Raw genomic sequence first — 19,652 nt, 5'->3', positions numbered from 1 at the left:
TGCCGTTCTCACCCCCTCCGATATTTAGAAAGATGTTTCCAATAGACGCCACCACACGGGACTTATGGCAAACGGTCCCTAAGGTGGAGGGAGCAGTTTCTACTTTAGCTAAGCGTACCACTATCCCGGTGGAGGATAGCTGTGCCTTTTCAGATCCAATGGATAAAAAGTTAGAGGGTTACCTTAAGAAAATGTTTGTTCAACAAGGTTTTATATTGCAACCTCTTGCATGCATTGCGCCTGTCACGGCTGCAGCAGCATTTTGGTTTGAGTCTCTGGAAGAGACACTTGAATCAGCTCCATTAGATGAGATTACACACAAGCTTAAAGCCCTTAAGTTAGCTAACTCATTTATTTCAGATGCCATAGTACATTTAACTAAACTTACGGCTAAGAATTCCGGATTCGCCATTCAGGCACGCAGAGCACTGTGGCTAAAATCCTGGTCAGCTGACGTTACTTCTAAATCTAAATTGCTTAATATACCTTTCAAAGGGCAGACCTTATTCGGGCCCGGGTTGAAAGAAATTATCGCTGACATTACAGGAGGTAAAGGCCATGCCCTGCCTCAAGACAGAGCCAAACCTAAGGCTAGACAGTCTAATTTTCGTTCCTTTATAAATTTCAAAGCAGGAGCAGCATCAACTTCCTCTGCACCAAAACAGGAAGGAGCTGTTGCTCGCTACAGACAAGGCTGGAGACCTAACCAGTCCTGGAACAAGGGCAAGCAGGCCAGGAAACCTGCTGCTGCCCCTAAGACAGCATGAATCGAGGGCCCCCGATCCGGGAACGGATCTAGTGGGGGGCAGACTTTCTCTCTTCGCCCAGGCTTGGGCAAGAGATGTCCAGGATCCCTGGGCGTTAGAGATCATATCTCAGGGATACCTTCTAGACTTCAAATTCTCTCCCCCAAGAGGGAGATTTCATCTGTCAAGGTTGTCAACAAACCAAATAAAGAAAGAGGCGTTTCTACGCTGCGTACAAGATCTTTTATTAATGGGAGTGATCCATCCGGTTCCGCGGTCGGAACAAGGACAAGGGTTTTACTCAAATCTGTTTGTGGCTCCCAAAAAAGAGGGAACTTTCAGGCCAATCTTGGATTTAAAGATCCTAAACAAATTCCTAAGAGTTCCATCGTTCAAAATGGAAACTATTCGGACAATTTTACCCATGATCCAAAAGGGTCAGTACATGACCACAGTGGATTTAAAGGATGCTTACCTTCACATACCGATTCACAAAGATCATTACCGGTATCTAAGGTTTGCCTTTCTAGACAGGCATTACCAGTTTGTAGCTCTTCCATTCGGATTGGCTACGGCTCCGAGAATCTTCACAAAGGTTCTGGGTGCTCTTCTGGCGGTACTAAGACCGCGAGGAATTGCGGTAGCTCCGTACCTAGACGACATTCTGATACAAGCTTCAAGCTTTCAAACTGCCAAGTCTCATACAGAGTTAGTACTGGCATTTCTAAGGTCGCATGGATGGAAGGTGAACGAAAAGAAGAGTTCTCTCTTTCCACTCACAAGAGTTCCCTTCTTGGGGACTCTTATAGATTCTGTAGAAATGAAGATTTACCTGACAGAAGACAGGTTAACAAAGCTTCAAAATGCATGCCGTGTCCTTCATTCCATTCAACACCCGTCAGTAGCTCAATGCATGGAGGTGATCGGCTTAATGGTAGCAGCAATGGACATAGTACCCTTTGCACGTCTACATCTCAGACCGCTGCAATTGTGCATGCTAAGTCAGTGGAATGGGGATTACTCAGACTTGTCCCCTACTCTGAATCTGGATCAAGAGACCAGAAATTCTCTTCTATGGTGGCTTTCTCGGCCACATCTGTCCAGGGGGATGCCATTCAGCAGGCCGGACTGGACAATTGTAACAACAGACGCCAGCCTACTAGGTTGGGGCGCTGTCTGGAATTCTCTGAAGGCTCAGGGACAATGGAATCAGGAGGAGAGTCTCCTACCAATAAACATTCTGGAATTGAGAGCAGTTCTCAATGCCCTTCTGGCTTGGCCCCAGTTAACAACTCGGGGGTTCATCAGGTTTCAGTCGGACAACATCACGACTGTAGCTTACATCAACCATCAGGGAGGGACAAGAAGCTCCCTAGCAATGATGGAAGTATCAAAGATAATTCGCTGGGCAGAGTCTCACTCTTGCCACCTGTCAGCAATCCACATCCCGGGAGTGGAGAACTGGGAGGCGGATTTCTTAAGTCGTCAGACTTTTCATCCGGGGGAGTGGGAACTTCATCCGGAGGTCTTTGCCCAAATACTTCGACGTTGGGGCAAACCAGAGATAGATCTCATGGCGTCTCGACAGAACGCCAAGCTTCCTCGTTACGGGTCCAGATCCAGGGATCCGGGAGCGGTTCTGATAGATGCTTTGACAGCACCTTGGACCTTCGGGATGGCTTATGTGTTTCCACCCTTCCCGATGCTTCCTCGATTGATTGCCAGAATCAAACAGGAGAGAGCATCAGTGATTCTAATAGCGCCTGCATGGCCACGCAGGACTTGGTATGCAGATCTAGTGGACATGTCATCCTGTCCACCTTGGTCGCTACCTCTGAAACAGGACCTTCTGATCCAGGGTCCCTTCAAACATCAAAATCTAATTTCTCTGAAGCTGACTGCTTGGAAATTGAACGCTTGATTTTATCAAAACGTGGTTTTTCTGAGTCAGTTATTGATACCTTAATACAGGCTAGGAAGCCTGTTACCAGAAAGATTTACCATAAGATATGGCGCAAATACTTATATTGGTGCGAATCCAAGAGTTACTCATGGAGTAAGGTTAGGATTCCGAGGATATTGTCTTTTTTACAAGAAGGTTTAGAAAAGGGTTTATCCGCTAGTTCCTTAAAGGGACAGATTTCAGCTCTGTCCATTCTTTTACACAAACGTCTGTCAGAAGTTCCGGACGTTCAAGCTTTTTGTCAGGCTTTAGCTAGGATCAAGCCTGTGTTTAAAACTGTTGCTCCACCATGGAGTTTGAACTTAGTTCTTAATGTTTTACAGGGGGTTCCGTTTGAACCCCTTCATTCCATTGATATCAAGTTGTTATCTTGGAAAGTTCTGTTTTTAATGGCGATTTCCTCGGCTCGAAGAGTCTCTGAGTTATCTGCCTTACATTGTGATTCTCCTTATCTGATTTTTCATTCAGACAAGGTAGTTCTGCGTACTAACCCTGGGTTCCTACCTAAGGTGGTCACTAACAGGAATATCAATCAAGAGATTGTGGTTACATCTTTGTGTCCTAATCCTTCTTCGAAAAAGGAACGTCTGCTACACAATCTAGATGTAGTCCGTGCCCTGAAATTTTATCTACAGGCAACTAAGGATTTTCGACAAACGTCTTCCCTGTTTGTCGTTTATTCTGGTCAGAGGAGAGGTCAAAAAGCTTCGGCTACCTCTCTCTCCTTTTGGCTTCGTAGCATAATACGGTTAGCCTATGAGACTGCTGGACAGCAGCCTCCTGAAAGAATTACAGCACATTCTACTAGAGCTGTGGCTTCCACTTGGGCCTTTAAGAATGAGGCTTCTGTTGAACAGATTTGCAAGGCTGCAACTTGGTCTTCTCTTCATACTTTTTCCAAATTTGACAAATTTGACACTTTTGCTTCTTCGGAGGCTGTTTTTGGGAGAAAGGTTCTTCAGGCAGTGGTTCCTTCCGTATAAAGAGCCTGCCTGTCCCTCCCGTCATCCGTGTACTTTAGCTTTGGTATTGGTATCCCATAAGTAATGGATGATCCGTGGACTGGATACACTTAACAAGAGAAAACATAATTTATGCTTACCTGATATATTTTTTTCTCTTGTAGTGTATCCAGTCCACGGCCCGCCCTGTCACTTTAAGGCAGGTAATTTTTCCATTAAACTACAGTCACCACTGTACCCTATGGTTTTCCTTTCTCTGCATGTTTTCGGTCGAATGACTGGTAATGGCAGTTAGGGGAGGAGCTATATAGCAGCTCTGCTGGGTGAATCCTCTTGCACTTCCTGTTGGGGAGGAGTTAATATCCCATAAGTAATGGATGATCCGTGGACTGGATACACTACAAGAGAAATAAATTTATCAGGTAAGCATAAATTATGTTTTTCCACTTTTTCGATTTTAACTGTGTAGGATCTCTGCCAGACAACTTTGCTTCTAGTGGCGCTGGCAGCTTCCAGGGTGTAATTTGCAGCCTCTCACTTTTTCACCTCGCAGCTGTATGCTTGCACTTTTTATGCTCTTGAAATAGACAGCAATACCTGTCGAAACGCGTTGAGAAAATTTTATATGAATTAAACTTTCTCAGTAAACTTTTCTTTTATGGAATGGAAGTTTGAAGTTGTTTTTCTTTAATAAAAATCAGAAGGCTTATTTTACAGCTTGGTGTGTGAGTATATTCTTTTTAGTAGCCATCATCATTTGTACGCTCTACACTTTTTGTGGGCTTTTCTTGTTCAAGGCCAGATGCAAGGTAAAAACTTGAGAGGCTGCGAATTACACCCTGGAAGCTGCCAGCACCGCCATTTTCACAGATCATGTTCGTACACAGCTAGAAGGAGAAGCTGAGGTTGGCTGCAATTGCTATCCAAAGGGGAGTCGTTTTAAACCTTAATTATAACCTTCTTTCTCATTTTTAAACTTTGCTTCTGGTTCCCACCTCAGTACAGCACTGCCAGGCTGTTCCAAATCCTGACTGCAAACTATTCTTCTGATGTTTGAGTTTCTTGAACTTAATTCCAAATTGGTCAAAATAGAAAATGTGTAAAGAGTGCACAAACAGCTTACTATAAATAATAAATCTAAAATGTGAAAGTGAAGAACAAATCTGTCTAGAACAATTTATTTCAATTGACTTAAAAGTATTTAGAAATATTTAAAAATCTTGTAGAACAATAGAATACAGTATTCTAAATATAATATGCATATAACTATTCATCAATATAAAGAATAAGTAAAGTAATCAACAGTTAAAACATCAATTTATCAAAAGGTTGTGCATTTACTAAAACACTTCTAATTTTAATTCACTGGTGATATTTTTAAAGATTAAAAATTATTAAAAATGTTTCAATGTTTATTTTTTGTTTTTTTAATTTGACTGCCCCTTATTTCCGAGTACTGAACCTTTATTCACAGAGTTGGGATCTCTGGCTGGTACTCATACCAGTTAACAGTAAGTGCATATAGTTCAATATTCGTCTGCAGTGTTATTAAAGGCAAGTAGCCTAACAGTTGGGTTGAAAAGTTCCTTCAGGTCCTGTGAAATAATTGTGCAGAATGGTATCAATAGCTAATTGTGTTTATCGGAATACAAAAGCTTGACATCTTAATTGTTTTCTCTAACTAACCTTACTTTGGATCCAGATACACGTCCGTGCTTGGCGTCTCCTCCACCGACACTGATCAATCTGTGACGTGTAGTTGTCACGTGTAGAGTATCCTCCAATCGGGTAATCAGTTATCTATTATAAGTTGTTGTAAAACACCATTTTCATCTGTTTCGTCACAGTGAAGTTGAAAAAAGCTTTATGCTGAAACGCGTAGATGAGCTGCCTGTGCTAGCCAGAATTACTTTACGAACTTCACTGTGACGAAACAGATAAAAATTGTGTCTTACAACAACTTATATTAGATAACTCATGAGCGCTCTGAGTATCTATAGATGAGGATCATCAACTGCTTAATTATTTACATCAGCTGTTCCAAGATTTTTAAAATACAAGCTCTACTGGAAATACCGGTAATCTGATTACCCGATTGGAGGATACTCTACACGTCACGGATTGATCAGTGTCAAAATGCATATTATGGGCTAGATTACAAGTGGAGCGCTAAATTATCCATTGCAGGCACGCGATAATTAACCACTCATTACAAGTGGCTCGTTATTGCTACTGCAAGCTTGAGGTAGCAATTAGTGCTTATAAAATTTTATAATTTTCTAAATATGCTCCAAATGCCCCCAAAATAAAGTGTAGTGAATTTTATTAAAAAATAAAGATAGCAGGATCTTTATTTTTTAATATATATTAACACATAAATATATGTATATAATCATATACATATATATTTACAATTTGCTGCCATTGCTGCGCTACTTACCCCCTTAGCTCCATGAGGTTCTCATGCTGTGTGTCACGGCATGATAATATGGCCCCCGTAGGAGCCTATGGAAGAGCACTCTCATACAGCGCAATGCTTCTCAGCAATGCGAACGCAAGCTTGGGTTCGCATTACTGACAACTTGTAATACTAGCGCACATTAGCGTATATTTAGCGATCCACTTGTAATCTGGCCCTTAATGTTATTCAGGATGAATTATTATCTTTGTACCAGTTTGTTCTGTAAAACAATGCAAATGAATTATTCTCAGGGGTAGGCAAGGTGTCCGTACATGGACACTGGTGTCCGTGACTGGCCCTTGCAGTGACCGCCACCTGTTTTGCGGAGGGGAGGGAGGAGTCCTCACTCCTCCTTGACGCAAGCGATGCCACGCTTAATAGCGAGAAAGTGAGGGAAGAAGCAAGCTGCCTGCAGTCAACTAACCGTGAGTCATGACCCGTTCCAATTCCTTGATCTGTGTGGCAGCGTGGTGTTGGTGTCTGTGTGTAGAAGACTGCTGCCTACTCTGACAAACCTTACGTAACCAAGTAAGTAACCAACCATGATGATCATGCAATTAACATCAAGGTGGGTGGGTTTGGTCAGGCGTTGCAGACTCTCAATGTAACCAAAAAAAAATAAAAGGTAATACCAAAAGCTGTCTTTATATAAATGTTATTTTAAACTTGTTTGAGTTGATGACTAATTTGTACTTGTGGAACTAGACCAGGGGCGCCCAACGTGCAGCCCATTTGACAGCAAAGTGTCGCTCTCCTGACTTATAGAAACATAGATTATGTCAGCAGTTAGGAACCATTCAGCCTATCTAGTCTGCCCAAATTTCTGAATACTTTCATTAGTTCCTGGCCTTATCTTATATCTAGCATAACCTTATGCCTATCCCATGTATGTTTAAACTACTTCACTGTCTCTACCACTTCTGCTGGATGGCTATTCCACCATGTATCCACTACCCTCTCTGTAAAGAGAGTGTTTTTTTATGTTTTTAACTTGAAATGTACCTTGGTGTCCTTCACTAACATCTGTACTTTGGAAAATGTCCGCCACAGCCTTGGTCCGTGCCTATCTCTGATTATTCTGTATAGGGGTGATGTTACTCACCAAAACTTTGCTACACCAGGAAATTTGGGGTAGATAAGAAAGCTGACAACAAAGCAAAATATCATTGGTTGATGGGGCATACTGATGTAGGATCTTATCTCCTACTTCTTTTATTATTACCCTTTTCCGCTTTACCTCTCTCCTTGTACCAGGCACTACCCTGGACTTAAGAGGCTGACAGGCAGTTGGCATCTTTGAGGGTAGTATCATAAAAAGGGGGTGCTTAGAGTACTAGCAACTCTTTTTTTTCCAGCTGTAAGTTTTCTCTTTAGAATTGCATTAAACAAAATTAACACCAGAATATTGGTTTTGGATTTGTTTATTAAGCCACCTGCGTACCCTGATGTATAAAATCGACCTGAATTCAAACTTAATTAATCACACATAAGCCAACCAAAGTGTGCAATCTGTTCTTCTGCTTGGGGGTTACACACAAAACTGTAAAACTATCTCTCTGTCCATATGTCTACTTGACATTGACATTAATTAAGTACGTTCCTCTGATCACAGGAACATCCCCACATGATAGCAGCTGAGATCACCCCCACAATGCAAAAAAAGAAAAATATTGGAACTTATTTTTGTGTATCTGCATATGCCAATATTAAATTTACAGGACACAGTTGTATAGTCAAACTGGTGTTATTAAAAAATACATTATTCTTAATTAAGATGATTTTTTATTTAGGTACATTGTAATTAAGTTATTGTAATTAGTTATTTGTTTACAAGATTACTAAACTAAAATGCAGCCCAGTACAATTTCTATATACTCTATTAATTTAAGGGATTTTATATGCATATTAAAAAGTATTTAAACAAATTATTTTGTATAGAAAGATCAACTTGCTTAGAGGCATATAAAACCCAAATAATTTCTTTCTTAATTCAGCTAGAGCATACAAGTTTCAGATTTACTTTTATAATCAAATGTGCTTTATTCTCTTGGTATCCTTGGTTGAAGGAGCAGAATTCACTTCTGGGTGCACTGCAAGCTGAATACAGTGGGTGAGTCAATGACAAGAGGTATATACTGTATATGCAGTCACCAGTTAGCTGTTAGCTTCAAGTAGTACATTGCTGCTCCTGACCCTACTTAGGTATGCTATTCAACAAAAGATACCAAGAGAACAAAGCAAATTAGACAATAGAAGTGAATTGGAAAGTAGTTTAAAATCACATGCTCTATTTTAAATTAAAAACAGTAAGGGCTTGATTACGAGTGGAGCGCTAATTACCACTCCCGCTTGAACATTAATTGTGCTAGAAGTAAGATTTTTGCACTTGTCGGGTTGCACTCGTATTATGAGTTGAAAGTATACTGTTTTCGCTCTAGTGGTAAATGACTAGCCCAAAAATCCAAAGTTAGAATATCACGACACGTTCACGTATTCTCCCATATGTATTTATGTGTTTAGATGTGTCTATGTCTGTAAATACACATATAAATACATATGTACACATATATAGACATATAACTATACATACATATGCATCTTTAGACATGTATATGCATGCATCTCAATGTTAAAGCCATTTGCCTGCCTTTTACCGATCTACCTAGGTTTAGCTTTCAACTTAGAATGCCAAGAGAATAGAGCAAATTTGATGATAAAAGTGAATTGGAAAGTTGTTTAAAATTGCATACCCTGGGCGAGATTACATATGTTGCATACTGAAACCCACGTCGCCCGTAAGTTCACCTTGCATATCGGATGAATCACATAACACACACACCGCAATATGATAAACTGGCGTAAGTCAGAAAACCTGGTGACATTCAAAAATGTGTGCAGCTACACATTTCTGGCGTCACCAGTAACTTACGCTAGTATATTGCACGCGTAACTAAAGAATAAATGTTGATTTCACACGAAAAAATCTAAACCGAGAAAAAAAGACATGGCAAAACACCATTCAAACCCCCTAAACCGCTACCCCCCCCACATCGCAAATACTAAATAAACATATTAACCCCTAAACCGCCATCCCCCCACATCGCAACTACTAAATAAACATATTAACCCATAAACTGCCACCCCCACAACACAAAGTATCTAAACTATTAACCCCTAAACCGACACCCACAACGCAAATTACCTAATAAACCTATTAACCCCTAATCCGCCATCCCCCCACAACGCAAAGTACCTAATAAACCTATTAACCCCAATCCGCCCAAAGCTCAAAGTATTAAACTAATAACTAAGCCCCCTAACCTAACACCCCCTAACTTAAACCCAATTAAAATACACTTAAATAAAATTAAAAATATACTAACTACCTTAAAAATAAAAAAAAAGAATCAAAGTCAAATCAGCCTATAGGATATAAGCAGCTTTTATTCTATTGACTGATTTGAATTTGTCAGCCAACAGGTATGCTAGGGTACCCCCATATAAAAGGGGTACCTTGCATTTAATCTTCACTGTGTGGCTAGAGCCGTCATGAAGAGGACCTCTGTGTCCCGCGATTGAAGAGGAACGCAGAGGACTTCGCAGTCACCACTGGGAGGAATATAGAAGATGGATCGCGGCCTGGATGAAGATTAAAGAAGATGGTCCCGTGATGGTGAGTACCAATTTTGGGGTTAGTATTAGGTTGTTTGTTTGTTTTTTTTGTTTTTTAAACGGGGGTATTAGAATAGGAATAACTTTTTTTATTTTGGATCATTTTGTTTGTTATTGTTTGTAAGGGTAGTTTTTTTATTTTCTGTACGGTTAGGGTTTGAATGGATCATACTCAGATTGGACAAAAGTAATCAGTGGAGTCCCCCAGGGATCAGTACTGTGCCCTGTTCTTTTTAATATTTTTATAAAGGACTTGGAGCAAGGATTAAATAGCGACATCTGTATTTTTGCAGATGATAATAAGTTACGTAAGGTCATTAGGTCAGAGCAGGATGAACTTTTGTTACAAAGGGATCTGCAAAAAATTAGAAGTATGGGCAGGTAAATGGAAAATGATATTTAATACGGGAAAATGCATACATTTTGGAAGTAAAAATAAGCAGGCAATTTATTATTTAAATGGGACAAGACTTAGCCAAACAGAGGAGGAAAGGGATTTGGGAGTAGTAATAGATAACAAGCTAAAGGTGGGTGCACAATACAGGGCAGCAGCTTCAAAGGCTAATAAGATACTAGCATTTATTAAAAGAGGCATTAATTCAAGGGAGGAAAGTATAATTCTGTCACTATTTAAATCCCTGGTAAGACCTCACCTTGAGTATGGAGTGCAGTGCTGGGGACCAATCGCAAAAAAAGATACTGTAGAACTAGAAAAAGTTCAGAGAAAGGCAACAAAACTAATAAGGGGAAAGGAGAATTTAAGCTATGAGGAGAGGCTAGCCAAACTGGGTCTGTTTTCTTTAGAAAAAAGGCGCTTGAGAGGTGATATGATTACTTTATATAAATATAATCAAGGCCCATATACAGAGATGGCAGAAGCTCTGTTTATTCCAAGAAAATAGTTTGTGACAAGAGGTCACAATTTAAGGTTGGAGGAAAGGATATTTAATCTCCTGCAACGGAAAACGTTTTTTCACTGTAAGAGCAATAAAATTGTGGAACTCATTACCAAAGGAGGTAGTGAATGCTAATACCATAGATACATTTAAAAATTGTTTGGATACATTTCTGTCTAGAAACAAAATTTATGGATATGATTGCTTGTATTAAATGGGTCACCTTTTAGTGGCATTATTTAAGTTTAACTGGAACTTTTTGTAAGTATTTTACTGTATATTTTTATAGGTTGACGTTGATGGACTTCAGTATTTTTTCAACCTCATCTACTATGTTACTATGTTTGTTTTTTGTAAGGGTACTTTTTTATTTTCTGTAATCTTAGGGTTTTTTGGTAATGTAGATTTTTTTAGGTAGTATCTTTTTAATTTTATTTAGGTGTATTTTAATTGGGGTTACGTTAGGGGGTGTTAGGTTAGGGGGCTTAGTTCCAGGGAGTTACGGTTCTTTTTCAAGGGTTGCTGTGCTTGCCTATGTGTGGCAAACTGAAAGTGGAGTAAAATATCTCCATTCTGTGCGCATAAGTCCTTGCACTGCATATGTGATACCGACTGCCGATGCCAGTTCTATGTTAGTTTATGGGAGTAAAATCTGTGCACACCATCAAAAATCAACGGGCGTAACTTGTCTGCTGCGCCGGGTATGTGATCGCTCAATTAGACAAATATTTGACAATGCTCCTTTTTGCCTCTGCAGACTTTATTCAGTTCTTTTGACAAATTAGCATTTTAGCCAGTCAGTGCCCTCTCATAAGTAACTCCACAGGCGTGAGCACAATGTTATCTATATGGCACACAGAACTAATGCCCTCTAGTTGTGAAAAACTGTCAAATGAGACAGTTAGATAAGAGGCGGCCTTCAAGGGCTTAAAAATTAGCATATAAGCCTACCTAGGTTTAGCTTTCAACTAAGAACGCCAAGAAAACACAGCAAATTTGATGATAAAAGTGAATTGGAAAGTTGTTTAAAATTACATGCCCTATCTGAATCATGAAAGTTTAATTTTGACTAGACAATATGCGCTGGCTCCGTTTGAGAATGTAAAACCATTTAATCAAAGTGGAACAATAACATGGTAGTTAAAAACGTTATTACTATTAGCAATGACGGGCAAAAAACAAGGGCAGCTTTGTCATCATGTCTATCCTTTACAAGCACATAAATGGTAGCGCTTACTAAGCACAACGCTCCAGTATTTGAGAGTGATATTACACAGAAAACCTGATAAGCCAAGAACAAACTGTTATCTGTGAAACAGAGAGGTGCTCACGGGTTTACAACAGATGGTGTTCTTTGTATTAAGCTGCCTGCTTTGGAAGATTCCGACAGCTCTATTCGTAAAGGATGGACAGTATAGGGACATAAGTTTTTTGGGGTTTGGGGTTTTTTAAATGAAAGCTGTAATGCATTTGAAATATTGTATGTTTTTTAGATGATACAAAGAATACCAATAAGCACAGTCTTTCATTAATTGTTTTTTGACTTAAAGTTATGGTGATGGCACAATGAGTTGTAAATACACACTACTGTGTCTGAAACACTTAAAGGGACAGTCTACACCAGAATTTTTATTGTTTAACAAGATAGATAACGCCTTTACTAGCCATTCCCCAGCTTTGCACAAACAACATTGTTAGATTAATATACTTTATAACATTTAAACCTCTACATTTCTGCCTGTTTCTAAGCCACTACAGACAGTCTCTTATCACATGCTTTTTATAAGCTTTTCTCATCAGGAGACTGCTAGTTTATGTGAGCTATATAGATAACATTGTGCTCACGCCTGTGGGATAAAAACCAGATGACATCATCCGGAGGGATGCGCTTATGGAGATTATCACCCCAAGCCCATATTTAACCCCTTAACGACCGAGGACGTGCAGGGTACGTCCTCAAAAAAAAAGGCAGTTAACGCCTGAGGACGTACCCTGCACGTCCTCGGTGTGGAAAGCAGGTGGAAGCGATCCTGCTCGCTTCCAGCTGCTTTCCGGTTATTGCAGTGATGCCTCGATATGGAGGCATCCTGCAATAACTCTAGATGGCCATCCGATGCAGAGAGAGCCACTCTGTGGCCCTCTCTGCACCGGACATCGATGGCCGGTATCGTTGGTGGGTGGGAGCCGACTTGGGAGGCGGGTGGGCGGCCATCGATGGGCCGGGTAATGTAGAGGGGGGCGGGATCGGGGGCAGGGCCGATGGGGGCGCGCACGGACGCGCGCGCGTGCACGGGGGCGGCGGGCGGGCGCGTGCACAGGGCGGGAGCGGGTGGGAACGCTACACTACAGAAAATATAACTGTGCATAAAAGTTTGAGAAAGGGGTATTTTTATTTGAAATATAAATCGAAGGTATCTAGGAGGGGGTGGGGGGTTGGTCTTTGGTGGGGCAGGGAGATACACTACAGAAAAGGGGAAAAATAAAAAAATATAATCAATTTTATTCTAAACTGGGTACTGGCAGACAGCTGCCAGTACCCAAGATGGCGGCTATTAAGACAGAGGGGGAGAGTTAGAGAGCTGTTTGGTGGGGGATCAGTCAGGTTGGGGGCTAAAGGGGGGTCCTACAGAGCAGCATATGTAAATATGCCTTTTCTTTAAAAAAAAAAAGCCCAAATATAGCTTTTATTTTAGTACTGGCAGTTTCTGCCAGTACTTAAGATGGCGGGGACAATTGTGGGGTGGGGGAGGGAAGAGAGCTGTTTGGGAGGGATCAGGGGGTCTGATGTTTCAGGTGGGAGGCTAAGCTCTACACTAAAGCTAAAATTAACCCTGCAAGCTCCCTACAAGCTACCTAATTAACCCCTTCACTGCTAGCCATAATACGTGTGATGCGCATTTAGCGGCCTAAGTACCAAAAAGCAACGCCAAAGCCATATATGTCTGCTATTTCTGAACAAAGGGGATCACAGAGAAAAATTTACAACCATTTATGCCATAATTGCACAAGCTGTTTGTAAATAATTTCAGTGAGAAACAAAAAGTTTGTGAAAAAGGGAACTTTTTTTTTTATTTGATCGCATTTGGCGGTGAAATGGTGGCATGAAATATACCAAAATGTGCCTAGATCAATACTTTGGGTTGTCTGCTACACTAGACTAAAGCTAAAATTAACCCTACAAGCTCCCTAATTAACCCCTGCACTGCTGGGCATAATACACGTGTGGTGCGCAGCGGCATTTAGCGGCCTTCTAATTACCAAAAAGCAATGCCAAAGCCATATATGTCTGCTATTTCTGAACAAAGGGGATCCCAGAGAAAAATTTACAACCATTTGTGCCATAATTGCACATGCTGTTTGTAAATAATTTCAGTGAGAAACCGAAAGTTTGTGAAAAAGTGAACAATTTTTTGTATTTGATCGCATTTGGCGGTGAAATGGTGGCATGAAATATACCAAAATTGGTCTAGATCAATACTTTGGGATGTCTTCTAAAAAAAAATATATACATGTCAAGGGATATTCAGGGATTCCTGAAAGATATCAGTGTCCCAATGTAACTAGCGCTAATCTTGAATAAAATGGTTTGGAAATAGCAAAGTGCTACTTGTATTTATGGCCCTATAACTTGCAAAAAAAGCAAAGAACATGTAAACATTGGGTATTTCTAAACTCAGGACAAAATTTAGAAAATATTTAGCATGGGTGTTTTTTGGTGGTTGTAGATGTGTAACAGATTTTGGGGGTCAAAGTTAGAAAAAGTGTGTTTTTTCCATTTTTTTCTCATATTTTATAAATTTTTTTATAATAAATTATAAGATATGATGAAAATAATGCTATCTTTGGAAAGTCCATTTAATGGCGAGAAAAACGGTATATAATATGTGTGGGTACAGTAAATGAGCAAGAGGAAAATTACAGCTAAACACAAACACCGCAAAAATGTAAAAATAGCCTTGGTCCCAAACGGACAGAAAATGAAAAAGTGCTGTGGTCATTAAGGGGTTAAAATAAAGCTCCTATATAAGTTTTAATAGCCAGGTAATCACTGTGGTTATAGTTAGCACCTGACATGAATAAATGTGTAAATCAAAGTTACAGAACTATACTGAAAGCTGGATACGGGAAGGGAAAAAAAACACATAAACTATTGTTTAAAATCTTGTTTACCTCAATTTTAATTAGAAAAATGCATTTTGTTATTCTTTTTGATGCAGGTTTCATGGTATATACATAAAATATTGATATAGTTTGAATCTACTTGGTCTCCTAACAAAGGAAGATTTATAATATTTGTGGGTTTCTTGCAGAAAAATCTTCTACAGTACGGCTGAAATGTGGGCAGCATCTAAAAACTACAAAACAACTCAGCACGGGGGGGGGGGGGGCAATGGCTCCGCAGCTAAGGGGTTAAACAGTTGTAAGCAAGATGGAGTTATTTAGACTTTGCTGTGCCTTTAAGTACAACCTGATCACTCCTATTGCATTCAGTGGGATAAGTGGGCAAGCTTTGACCCACGACTGCTGAGAACAGAGGGCGGCAGCAGGGATGAACCTGGTGATCTCATTTCACAGCCTCAGTGCTTTGTGAGGCACATCCTGGCAAACTGCTTATTCCTGTGCCTTTTGTGCTCTTTATTTCCAACTTTCCATCAAGGGAGGATGGCAGCAGCAGTTCAGCAAGCTAAGAGAATTCAGCTCTTCTGTGTAGCCATTTAACAGCTATGAGACCCCTCAGCCGGACTCTTCTGGACTGTGTACTGATATGGATGAAGACTATTGTATTAATCAGGTAATGTTTATCCGACTTGGGTAATATCCTTATTTTTATGTGTGACTATTTTACTTATTGTGCTTGTGCGTATGTGTACCCCTATGTGTGTGTATTTGTGTGTATGTCTATGTGTGACTATTATACTTATTGTGCTTGTGCGTATGTGTACCCCTATGTGTGTGTATTTGTGTGTATGTCTGTGTGACTATTATACTTATTGTGCTTGTGCGTATGTGTACCCCTATGTGTGTGTATTTGTGTGTATGTCTATGTGTGACTATTTTACTTATTGTGCTTGTGCGTATGTGTACCTCTGTGTGTGTATTTGTGTGTATGTCTATGTGTGTACCCTTATGTGTGTGTATATGTGTGTATGTCTATGTGTTTACCCTTATGTGTGTGTATATGTGTGTATGTTTGTGTATACATGTGTGTATGTATGTGTACCTCTATGTGTGTGTATTTGTGTGTATGTCTATGTGTGTGTATGTGGGCGTATGCATGTGTGTATGTTTGTGTACATGTGTATGTGTGTACCCCTATGTGTGTGTATTTGCGTGTATATGTGCGTATGTTTGTGTATGCATGTCTGTGTGTGTATTTGCATGTATGAATGTGTATGTGTGTGGATATGTGTCTATATGTGCGTGTTTATTTGTGTGTATGTTTGTGTATGCATGTATGACAGTGTGTGTATTTGTGTGTGTGTGTGTCTGTCTGCATGTATGTGTGTGTGCATGTGTGCAAATGTGCATGCATGTTTGTGTGTGTGTATATGTATATGCATGTTTGTGTGAGTGTATGTTTGTATATGCATGTTTGGGTGTATGTGTATGTATATGCATGTTTACGTGTATGTGTGTGTACGTGTGTATGTTTGTATATGCATGTTTAGGTGTACGTGTGTATGTTTGTATATGCATTGTTGGGTGTATGTGTGTGTACGTGTGTATGTTTGTATATGCATTGTTGGGTGTATGTGTGTGTACGTGTGTATGTTTGTATATGCATGTTTGGGTGTATGTGTATGTTTGTATATATATGTTTGGGTGTATGTGTATGTTTGTATATGCATGTTTACGTGTATGTGTGTATGTTTGTATACGCATGTTTGTGTGCTTATTTATGTGTATGTTTTTATATGCATGTTTGGGTATTTGTGTGTGTACGCGTGTATGTTTGTATATGCATGTTTAGGTGTATGTGTGTGTGTGTAAGTGTGTATGTTTGTATATATATATATTTGGGTGTATGTGTGTGTGTAAGTGTGTATGTTTGTATATGTATGTTTAGGTGTATGTGTGTGTACGTGTGTATGTTTGTATATGTATGTTTAGGTGTATGTGTGTGTACGTGTGTATGTTTGTATATGCATGTTTAGGTGTATGTGTGTGTGTAAGTGTGTATGTTTGTATATATATATGTTTGGATGTATGTGTGTGTGTAAGTGTGTATGTTTGTATATATATATGTTTGGATGTATGTGTGTGTGTGTATGTTTGTATATGTATGTTTAGGTGTATGTGTGTGTACGTGTGTATATGTATGTTTAGGTTATGTGTGTGTACGTCTGTATATGTATGTTTAGGTTATGTGTGTGTACGTGTGTATATGTATGTTTAGGTTATGTGTGTGTACGTGTGTATATGTATGTTTAGGTGTATGTGTGTGTACGTGTGTATATGTATGTTTAGGTTATGTGTGTGTACGTGTGTATATGTATGTTTAGGTGTATATGTGTGTACGTGTGTATATGTATGTTTAGGTGTATGTGTGTGTACGTGTGTATGTTTGTATATGTATGTTTAGGTGTATGTGTGTGTACGTGTGTATGTTTGTATATGTATGTTTAGGTGTATGTGTGTGTATATGTATGTTTAGGTGTATGCGTGTGTACGTTTGTATATGTATGTTTAGGTGTATATGTGTGTACGTGTGTATATGTATGTTTAGGTGTATGTGTGTGTACGTGCGTATGTTTGTATATGTATGTTTGTATATGTGTGTGTATGTTTGTATATGTATGTATATTTATGTTTAGGTGTATGTATATGTATGTTTGTATATGTATATGTGTGTGTACGTGTGTATGTTTGTATATGTATGTTTAGGTGTATGCGTGTGTACGTTTGTATATGTATGTTTAGGTGTATGTGTGTGTATGTTTGTATATGTATGCTTAGGTGTACGTGTGTACGTGTGTATGTTTGTATATGCATGTTTAGGTGTATGTGTGTGTGTAAGTGTGTATGTTTGTATATATATATATGTTTGGGTGTATGTGTGTGTGTATGTTTGTATATGTATGTTTAGGTGTATGTGTGTGTACGTGTGTATATGTATGTTTAGGTTATGTGTGTGTACGTGTGTATATGTATGTTTAGGTTATGTGTGTGTACGTGTGTATATGTATGTTTAGGTGTATGTGTGTGTACGTGTGTATATGTATGTTTAGGTTATGTGTGTGTACGTGTGTATATGTATGTTTAGGTTATGTGTGTGTACGTGTGTATATGTATGTTTAGGTGTATGTGTGTGTACGTGTATATATGTATGTTTAGGTTATGTGTGTGTACGTGTGTATATGTATGTTTAGGTTATGTGTGTGTACGTGTGTATATGTATGTTTAGGTGTATGTGTGTGTATATGTATGTTTAGGTGTATGCGTGTGTACGTTTGTATATGTATGTTTAGGTGTATATGTGTGTACGTGTGTATATGTATGTTAAGGTGTATGTGTGTGTACGTGTGTATGTTTGTATATGTATGTTTAGGTGTATGTGTGTGTACGTGTGTATGTTTGTATATGTATGTTTAGGTGTACGTGTGTATGTTTGTATATGTATGTTTAGGTGTACGTGTGTATGTTTGTATATGTATGTTTAGGTGTATGTGTGTGTACGCGTGTATGTTTGTATATGCATGTTTAGGTGTATGTGTGTGTGTACGTTTGTATATGTATGTTTAGGTGTATATGTGTGTACGTTTGTATATGTATGTTTAGGTGTATATGTGTGTACGTGTGACTGTATATGTATGTTTAGGTGTATGTGTGTGTATGTTTGTATATGCATGTTTAGGTGTATGTGTGTGTGTACGTGTGTATGTTTGTATATGTATGTTTAGGTGTATGTGTGTGTGTACGTGTGTATGTTTGTATATGTATGTTTAGGTGTATGTGTGTGTGTACGTGTGTATGTTTGTATATGTATGTTTAGGTGTATGTGTGTGTGTACATGTGTATGTTTGTATATGCATATTTGGGTGTATGTGTGTGTACGTGTGTATGTTTGTATATGCATGTTTAGGTGTATGTGCGTGTACGTGTGTATGTTTGTGTATGCATGTTTAGGTGTATGTGTGTACGTGTGTGTACGTGTGTATGTTTGTATATGCATGTTTAGGTGTATGTGTGTACGTGTGTGTGCGTCTGTATGTTTGTATATGCATGTTTAGGTGTATGTGTGTACGTGTGTGTACGTGTGTATGTTTGTATATGCATGTTTAGGTGTATGTGTGTACGTGTGTATGTTTGTATATGCATGTTTAGGTGTACGTGTGTATGTTTGTATATGCATGTTTAGGTGTTTGTGTGTACGTGTGTGTATGTGTGTATGTTTGTATATGCATGTTTAGGTGTGTGTGTGTATGTGTGTATGTTTGTATATGCATGTTTAGGTGTATGTGTGTGTACGTGTGTATGTTTGTATATGCATGTTTAGGTGTATGTGTGTGTACGTGTGTATGTTTGTATATGCATATTTAGGTGTATGTGTGTGTACGCGTGTACGTTTGTATATGTATGTGAGTGTATTTATGTGTAACTTATGTTCTGTTTTAAAACTAAATCTGTTTCTTTTTGTGTTTACTTATAGATATTTACTAAAGGAGCATGTTTCATATCCATTTAATAAAGGTTGTATCATATCTGTTACTCTGTGTCGTTTTGATTTTTAATATGAGCACTGATAGATGAGTGTCATATTAGTCAAAATAACAAATTATAAACTCCGTATTGGAACTAGTGCTCAGTTTTAAGGAAACCTAATACCTACACTTTTTTAATTCAGATTTCACAGTATCACTTCCTCATATTATATAAAACCTGATTACACTTATAAAGTACCGGTACTCTGTTCCTTACATTCTGATAATAAATATCAATTGGCTCTATAAT

General features: G+C 39.0%; 1 protein-coding gene across 3 annotated transcripts in view; it reads left to right on the top strand.

Annotated features, from left to right (window-relative positions):
* The first annotated feature begins 15,316 nt into the window (after positions 1-15,316).
* The window catches only part of GABRD (gamma-aminobutyric acid type A receptor subunit delta), a 52,729-nt gene continuing 48,393 nt past the window's right edge, over positions 15,317-19,652 (top strand). For 2 of the 3 annotated variants that reach the window (XM_053690358.1, XM_053690356.1), the window contains exon 1: positions 15,317-15,492. In XM_053690358.1, the coding sequence (XP_053546333.1) occupies positions 15,425-15,492 (68 nt within the window). In that variant the 5' untranslated portion in view covers positions 15,317-15,424. Of the gene's footprint in view, positions 15,493-19,350; positions 19,392-19,652 lie in introns of all 3 variants that reach the window. The other variant, XM_053690357.1, reaches the window with a different exon arrangement.

Source organism: Bombina bombina, chromosome 8, assembly GCF_027579735.1.
Source record: "Bombina bombina isolate aBomBom1 chromosome 8, aBomBom1.pri, whole genome shotgun sequence".
NCBI lineage: Eukaryota > Metazoa > Chordata > Amphibia > Anura > Bombinatoridae > Bombina > Bombina bombina.
The sequence above is the reverse complement of the archived record's forward strand: the minus strand, read 5'-3'. Positions and strand labels throughout refer to the sequence as shown.